The 9,348-nt window shown below is 35.8% G+C and overlaps 1 protein-coding gene across 1 annotated transcript; it reads left to right on the plus strand.

The window, feature by feature from the left end:
• Positions 1 to 1,023: 1,023 nt before the first annotated feature.
• Positions 1,024 to 7,005, plus strand: LOC135735905 (intercellular adhesion molecule 2-like). The gene is made up of 5 exons (XM_065254616.1): positions 1,024 to 1,171; positions 1,816 to 2,079; positions 2,174 to 2,503; positions 5,012 to 5,056; positions 6,133 to 7,005. The coding sequence occupies exons 1-5, from the start codon at positions 1,108 to 1,110 to the stop codon at positions 6,201 to 6,203; spliced, it is 774 nt and encodes a 257-aa protein (XP_065110688.1). The 5' UTR covers positions 1,024 to 1,107; the 3' UTR covers positions 6,204 to 7,005.
• The last annotated feature ends 2,343 nt before the right edge of the window (positions 7,006 to 9,348 follow it).

Here is a 9,348-nt window from a genome sequence, read left to right on the forward strand (position 1 = left end):
CATTGCATGTGTGCTATAATACAGTTTACCTCAATCAAACATATCTAGGAACTTAGAATAAAATGCGATTTATTAACATTTATTTAACCAGTTCTGAGAAATAAAATCTGCAGGAATGCAGCACTTCAGGACCAACGTTGCCTACCCTTGGGCTACTTAAATGAAATGGCATATGGCCCATTAATTCAACCTCTGAAGGATGCAACCTTCAAAATGAGCAACAGATTGAGTTTTAAAAACTTTGTGGGTTTGTTATTTGCAAGAAAACAAAAACATTACAAATGTAAAATTTAAGGGATAAACTTAAGGTTCGATGCTTTCTGGCAACCCATAAGCGTTGAGTTTGAGGAGGAAAGTTCAGTGAAAATATTTGTCTCCAATATTTTAAATTGAGACTGCGGTACAAAGTTCAACCTCTAGATGTCAATATTACACACTGCTCCTTTAAATACATTGTGGAGCCTTATTGCTGGCCCATTATCATAAATATATTTAAGAATTACAGTCGAATATATTAGACTTCCATATGTAGACTATACAGGCGCTGGACATATAATTAGAATATCATCAAAAAGTTGATTTACTTCACTATTTCCATTCAAAAAGTGAAACTCGTATATTATATTCATTCATGACACACAGACTGATATATTTAAAATGTTTATTTTTATTTTATTTTAATGATTATAACTGACAACCAAGGAAAATTACAAATTTAGTATCTCAGAAAATGAGAATATTACTTAACACCAATACAAAGAAAGGATTTTTAGAAATCTGTGGACCAACACCAGCAGATGACATGGCACCCCAAACCAACACTCACTTGATTGTCTTATATTATGATGTTTACATTTTTGTATGACAGTATTACTTCCAAAAAGTTATAATCTCATTGGTTTAATGTATGTACTAAATAAACATGCTACTGAAATCTCTAGTGCAACTTCTCGATCAAAGGCTGGGTGGGGTTTGTTTTTGCTTGACTTCTTTCTTAAGTTAAATCTAAACCGTTACAGATCTCAGTGGAGTGAAGATACGTTGAGTGATCTTTTATACCATATCTTGTTAAATTTCACTTTTAGTCTGAAAATCTAAACACACAGCATGCTTCAAAGTTTGTTTGGACTTATTTATCTCTCAACGCTTTCTCAGTTAGTGACTCTTACAGGTTTGTATGTTGACTTAAATTCATTTATATTGATAAACAGCTGGTGTTATCAGTGAACTTTTTATAATAAAGTTTACAGTTAATATAAGGCTTTCTTTCACAGAGAGGGCTGAGCTTTTCTAAAACTTCTTTAGAAAAAAACATTACTGGTGTTTATCTTGAGACAAATCAATGGCATTGGGATATTTTAAGATCTGTCAGTGCAAGATATTTTCAGTTCAGACAGCTCATGTGTTTTAGTCTAGGATAAAGCCTTGTTTGTGAAACCAGTGGTATGAGTAGTTTCTCTCATTTCCAACATATGAACTTGCTCCAAGCATTTCTTAGTAACTGTTTATTGCATTGGCTTAACTGAATTTAAAGCGGCGGTTTCCCGGACAGGGATTAGACTAGTCCTAGACTAAAATAAATTTAAGAGCTATTAACTGAAAACAACCTGCACTGCCATATCTTAAAATACATCAGTGCCCTTTGTTTTGCCTAAAACTGCACAAAAGTAAAATTTTTAGTAAGGCATGTTTGTTAAAACTAGTTATATTTCCTAATTAAACTAAGGCCTATAGCCTGGCTTAAGCTAATCCTTGTCCTGGAAACCGGAGTACTGCAATTATAAAACGTCACTATTTAATCTTTATATTTAACAGGTACACAAGCTACATGTCCTATAAAGTTTATCCCAGCGAGTGTTGTTGTGGAGTACGGCAGCTCTGTTTCAGTGGATTGTAGCATGGATGCCACACCTGATAAGATTGGCTGGGAAACCAAAGTAGGATCAGTATCCCTGGAAAAAGCTAAACTGATCACCTGGAGAGTGTCTGATCTGAGACAATGGGACATACGGCCACAGTGCTACATGAACTACAATAGGACAGCAGCATGTGAATCTTTTCTCCCAGTCACAGTTTACAGTGAGTTTTCATGTGCGTTTAAACTGAAATACAGAATATAATATCTACATTCATTGATGTAATATCAGTTTTTTTTTTAAATATTATTTCACAGAGACTCCAGATAGTGTCTCCATCAGCACAGTGAATCACACAGGACCAATGATAGAGGGATCACAGTATGAGCTCCAGTGTGTCATTGTGAATGTGGCTCCTGTTAAGAGTCTCATTGTGAAATGGTTTAAAGGAGAGACAGAGGTGAAAACTAAGACCTTCTATGACACCATCAAGACTCCAGTGAATGTAAGATCTACACTTCAGATCACTGCAAACAGAGATGATGATGGAGTTCAGTACAGATGTGAAGCAGAGCTGGAACTGGGAGCAGATGGACCTCAACCTCCTCCTAAAGTGACATCAGAACCTATTCAGATTACAGTACGGTGTAAGTATACTCTATCAATTGCCTAACTTTTATGATATTTTAACTACATGTTTAAAAATACAGTCTTGTTCAAAATAATAGCAGTACAATGTGACTAACCAGAATAATCAAGGTTTTTAGTATATTTTTTATTGCTACGTGGCAAACAAGTTACCAGTAGGTTCAGTAGATTCTCAGAAAACAAACAAGACCCAGCATTCATGATATGCACGCTCTTAAGGCTGTGCAATTGGGCAATTAGTTGAAAGGGGTGTGTTAAAAAAATAGCAGTGTCCACCTTTGACTGTACAAACTCAAAACTATTTTGTACAAACATTTTTTTTTCTGGGATTTAGCAATCCTGTGAATCACTAAACTAATATTTAGTTGTATGACCACAGTTTTTTAAAACTGCTTGACATCTGTGTGGCATGGAGTCAACCAACTTGTGGCACCTCTCAGCTGTTATTCCACTCCATGATTCTTTAACAACATTCCACAATTCATTCACATTTCTTGGTTTTGCTTCAGAAACAGCATTTTTGATATCACCCCACAAGTTCTCAATTGGATTAAGGTCTGGAGATTGGGCTGGCCACTCCATAACATTAATTTTGTTGGTTTGGAACCAAGACTTTGCTCGTTTACTAGTGTGTTTTGGGTCATTGTCTTGTTGAAACAACCATTTCAAGGGCATGTCCTCTTCAGCATAGAGCAACATGACCTCTTCAAGTATTTTAACATATGCAAACTGATCCATGATCCCTGGTATGCGATAAATAGGCCCAACACCATAGTAGGAGAAACATGCCCATATCATGCTTCACTGTCTTCACTGTCTTCACTGTGTACTGTGGCTTGAATTCAGAGTTTGGGGGTCGTCTCACAAACTGCCTGTGGCCCTTGGACCCAAAAAGAACAATTTTACTCTCATCAGTCCACAAAATGTTCCTCCATTTCTCTTTAGGCCAGTTGATGTGTTCTTTGGCAAATTGTAACCTCTTCTGCACATGCCTTTTTTTAACAGAGGGACTTTGCGGGGGATTCTTGAAAATAGATTAGCTTCACACAGACGTCTTCAGTACTTACAGGTAACTCCAGACTGTCTTTGATCATCCTGGAGGTGATCATTGGCTGAGCCTTTGCCATTCTGGTTATTCTTCTATCCATTGTGATGGTTGTCTTCCGTTTTCTTCCACGTCTCTCTGGTTTTGCTCTCCATTTTAAGGCATTGGAGATCATTTTAGCTGAACAGCCTATAATTTTTTGCACCTCTTTATAGGTTTTCCCCTCTCCAATCAACTTTTTAATCAAAGTACGCTGTCTTGATGTCTTGAACGACCCATTTTTTCAAATGCATGTTCAACAAGTGTTGGCTTCATCCTTAAATAGGGGCCACCTGATTCACACCTGTTTCTTCACAAAATTGATGACCTCAGTGATTGAATGCCACACTGGTATTTTTTTGAACAAACCCCTTTCAACTAATTCAACTAATTGCCCAATTGCACAGCCTTAAGAGCGTGCATATCATGAATGCTGGGTCTCATTTGTTTTCTGAGAATCTACTGAACATACTGGTAACTTGTTTGCCACGTAGCAATAAAAAATATACTAAAAACCTTGATTATTCTGGTTAGTCACATTGTACTGCTATTATTTTGAACAAGACTGTATATATTTAATGTGCAATCTCATCACTTCAGCTGTGAATGAAATTGGAATGGGTATGGATAACTGTTAACTATACATTAATTGGCTTCTAATGTATTTCTGCTATGGCCAGGCCCGGATTATTTTTTTATCCAAGTCATAGATGAACTCTCTATGAATAGTCATTATTCATCGTTTATTGCAAGGAACAAAAATCTATTTGATGCAAAACTCATTAGTTTATTTGAAAAAAGTAGTTTCAAAAGTATATCCATTATGTTTTCTTTTTTTTAACACAATGTACCTTAGCCTATGTTATAGCAATAGACATGATCTAAGTACTAAAAAAATAAGATACAGATTTTTTCCATTTGTTTCCAATGCATACTTGATAAATCTTGCTTGTGTATTGTATATCAGGGGTTTCCAAACGTTATCAACCCAACAGTTAATCTCAAGACTCACCATTTTTTAGAAATAGAAATATAGAGGAAAACACAAACACATTTGTTTCCTTTAGTTTTTGAATAAGTTTACTTTAGTAATATTATGGTCTTATGGTAGGGATGCATGATTATGGCAAAAAATATAATTGTTTACTGCATTTGCACGGAATATGAAATTATTTGAAAAATACAGTGAATTGCAAGGCTGCAGAGAACAGTGCACTACTGCAGACTTATACTACTGAGGGTTTAAAGATATTATTTTAATAGTCAGTCGTGAACTAAAGTGGGCCGGTCTAAGGCATGAAACTCCAGGGCTGAAAATGAGTCCCACTCCGGCCCTGGCTATGGCTATGATTAGTGTATGAATTAAAACTACAGTATAATACTGAGTGTGCTGTGTTAAGAAGTTCATTTCTGCCATCCGCAGATTCACCAGAAGACATTAAAGCAGTGGACATCATCAATTTTGCAGGTGTGTTATAAATAAAAAAAGTGTGTCTGATGTAACTGAATATAGAGACCACAAATTTTGTTGCAGCATGTGACAATGTGAGGTGCTTCATTAATTACTTGCCACAGACGTGGAGAGACTCTTTCTTATCTGGCAATAGGTTGCACTTTACATAAACATTTTGCCTTTCAAAAAGTAGTGCTTATTATAGTGTTTGCGAATGCTACCTTTGAGCTCGTCGTACTTGCCATCGCTCTGTCGCCGGTGTGTGTGACCCGGAGGGACTGCTGCGAGGGGACCGGGCTGCCTGTGAGTGCCTTAACACAGGGATGGACAGCAGCAGCAGCACCCGCTGTTTGTTGAGAAACTTATACGTGCTTACGCGTCAATCTCCAAAAGTTTCCAACCATGACAGAAAAGGTTACTAGATTTGTCCTGTCAGTTGTTTTTATTAAGTCGCTAAAAGGGTCTAGAAAGTTGTTAAATCATTTTGGCAACACTGCTTGGACTGCGCATGTGCTTGTGTGTAAATATTTTGTGAACATGAGCGTCTCTTTTATCATAAACAGTTTTGACGCGTGTGCAGTAGGCACTTATTTTGACAAGAAACCTAATGCAGATGGTTTACATGACGCAACAAACACATATTTTGAAAACACGAGCAATACACATGACACTCCGAATACCATATTTTAAAAATCCTGCCCCTCGGAAGAGCAGTCACCAACCGCCACTGGTCCCACAACAAAAAACAGTGCATGTCCCACTGTCTGGCTGAGAGAGAGCCTACTCAAATGAAAATCACTTCAGTGAAATCTTTCTTTCTTTCTTTCTTTACACCCTGGTTATTGCTAAGAACTGGTTAATCCATACACAAGTTGATCCAGACAAGTTCATGCACACGATAGACACAGGGAGAACATGCAAACTCCACACAGAAAGGCTACCTGACCGTGGCTCGAAACGGGGTCTTTCTTGTTGTGAAGCAACAATGCCATGACCATTAACCTTTCACATTATCTTTTACATTGTGATGTGTAAAAAAAATTACTACTGCTAAAAAAAATGTGACATCATTTTCTTTCTTTTTTTCACAGGAAGTCATCCAACATTCATTGGTTATCTTATTTTCCTACCAATGCTGATTGCTTTAGGAATTGTCGTGTGAGGAAGATACAAATGAATGGTCCTTAAAGTTTTATTCCTCTTCTTTTTCAAATCAATCATGAAAATGAATTATAATGATTGATTCTGTACATCGCTAGTTTGATATGCATGCTTTTGGTGTCATCTGAGGCACAAAGTGATTTATTTTTATTATAGAGATTCACTGTCTTGCTTTTAGATCAGTAACTGCTTTGCATTAAAATCTTGTGAACACTCATTAAAATCTTGTGAACTATCAATTATTCATGGCTTCTAAATTCATTCCTGTTTGGATCCTAAGGAATGAATGGGGCTAGGCTAAATGCTACCACATTCACAACGCGCTGTACAAAGATTAAGTGCACACATTGAAAAAAGATAGGTTTGTATTAATTAGTCTTAGTTGAGGTAAGAACATAGTAAAATATTGAAAAACTGTGGTGTTTTCCTTTTACTATGTTTTTGAGCCAATGTGATTCAAACAGGCTAGTTCATTTTTCCAACAATACGTCACACTAGTTAAGCAGAGAAGCATTCCTGAATGGATTTAAAGGCTTAAAATGTCATTTTCTCAGCAAGATGTTGCTAAACAACAACATCAGCATCAGTGTTGGGGGTAAAGCATTATAAGTAACGTGCATTACGTAATAATATTTCTTTTCTGAAGTAACGAGTAAAGTAACGCATTACTTTATAAATGTACACATTAATATCTGAGTTACTTTTTTAAAAAAGTAGTGCTAGTTACTTTTCAGTTTAATTAATTCGATTTAAAGATATATATAATGCAAAAACTGAACATAGTCACGTAGACACACACTATGCGTGCGAACTGTTTAAGTCAGAAACAGAGATGAGCATGACTTATTTGCGATGGAAATAGGCTATGCAATTTCTGAATGCAAAACTTGCTTGAAAAGAGATAAAGCCTAAGCCAAGTAAGAAAAAGTAACGCAAACGTAACTTAAAAGTAACGTAAGCATTACTTTCCATGAAAAGTAACTTAACACAATTACTTTTAATTAATGTATTAATTTTTTTTGGAAGTAACTTAAAATTGTAATGCATTACTTCCCCAACACTGATCGGCATACTGTAGCTTGATAATGTTGTTAAGGTGTGGAATGATGGAAGTTGTAAGCCCTGGGTAAAGTCTGTTTTTTAAGTTTCCGCGAGCGTCACAGTCGAAAGCACAGCCTTGCAAAGCATAGTTTATGCGCATTGCGACAAATTGCAATACCTCTGTATACTCTAGTATGAGCATGCGAAAATTGACAAACATTGCATTTAGCAGGACTCACAAATAATGTACATGGATGACAATGATGGACAATGTGGTTTGGTTAAAGCAACAACAGAGTAATGTGCTAGATGCTTCAAGTACTACTTCTACATCTGGTACTAAGGGGTGCTTTTCTCAAACGACATAACTCGGTGCTAAACCACCATAGTACGATGCTGAAGATAATATTTTGATAAATGATGGTAAGCACACAGTTGATGGTACCCCTTAAATTCCATCATTTTTTTTTATTCCTACTATGGAAGTCAATGGTTACTATCTGCTATGTGTTTACCATAATTTCTCAAAATATCTTCTTTCTTTCTTTTGTTCTTAAGTGAACTATCCCTTTAAACTCTTGGGAAATTACCTTCATTTAATTTAAACTTTTTACATTTTTATACAAATAGCTATGGTACAAGATCTCTACAAAGGGATTTGGTAATGCTTTTATCTTTTGTGTTCCAAGTGCCTGGAATGAATTGCAAAATGTATTTAAGTGGGAAGTATTAACACCTCTGAGTAATTGTCTTTTAAAACTTTGATAAAAGAGTCTTGTATTTTGTAATTTTCTCTAACTTAATTTTTTCTGACTGTTTGGTATAAGTATTGTTTGGATTGTGATTACATTTGTGTGTGACTTTCTGTTGACCATGTCTCCCTTGAGAAAGTGGTATCGCAATAGGATTATTATGGTTTAATAAAGGTTAAATAAATAAAATAGCATAAGATATCTGCTTCAGGGAATCTTAAAAAAGTGTGGTTATATTGTATTTTTTGCCTGTATTAAATAAAAAATAAATAAATCCCATTTGTTCAACTTTCACTTGCAGCATTAATGACTATAATATTTATTTTTTCAGCACTGATTAAATGCTTAAATGCCTTCATTTAACTAAGACCTAGTATTGGCTTTAGCTAAGCCTTTTCTGAAACCGGGGGCATCATGGAGTTCTAAATTGTTGTGGCTTTAATTATTCCAGGAACTCCAGGTAGTTTAAGTCAGGTGTATAAAGGGAATTTGTCCCACAGTTGTCATGAGCCAGCCAGGAGCTTTGGGAATCATCCCTTTGTAGAATGGATTATAGTATTGAATTTATTTTATTAGAGGAACCTGTCCGCTCCATTCTGTGAGGTCTGCAAAAAAGCTGTCAGAAGATCTCTGTTAGATGCAGGAACAATACCTGTATGGGTCAAAGTTTTTTAGGACTTAAGGTAGGACATGAATTCTCTTTAATCTAAATAAATAAAGAAAAAATAACAGAAAATATTAGAATTGTTACTGCAAATTTACGGAATGATTGATACTGAATTTGATATCTTATGGTAAAACTGTACAGGTGTTTGGTTGACAAACAAATTAAACAAGATTCAGAGATATAAATAAGATGCACTAGGTGTTTCCAAACCTGAAATCACATGTTAATAGACATACAGATGAATTAAAACTTGCTTATTCGCTTCTTTTTCTGCAACACAGTATTTAGCTTATTTACATCTGTTGCTAACTTCTGGTCTGGAACCATTTTTTTTTATTAAATTGAGGTTACTGCTGTGGTAAACAAGAGACAAACAAGTGAAAAGGCTGCTGGTGCTCTCATTGCTTTAAAAAGAGAAAGTTATACAGGTTAGCTTACCATGCATGTCAACTTCTCATGTAAACACCCAGTTGGTCTAAAAGAGGAAGTCATAACGGCCCTGGAAACAGATGGTGAGACCTCTGATGATGATGAGCAAGATTTAACTTACAAAGAGTTAAACTTTTTTAGAGTGTAATGAAGAGGTGAAAACGCTGTAAATTCTCTTCTCCCTCATCCCTGCAGTTATAGCTCACTCAGTCTCTACTGAGTGGAAAACTCAAGTGCGCTGACCATGAGAAGAGGAC

Source organism: Paramisgurnus dabryanus, chromosome 3 (genome assembly GCF_030506205.2).
Source record: "Paramisgurnus dabryanus chromosome 3, PD_genome_1.1, whole genome shotgun sequence".
Taxonomy (NCBI): Eukaryota; Metazoa; Chordata; class Actinopteri; order Cypriniformes; family Cobitidae; genus Paramisgurnus; species Paramisgurnus dabryanus.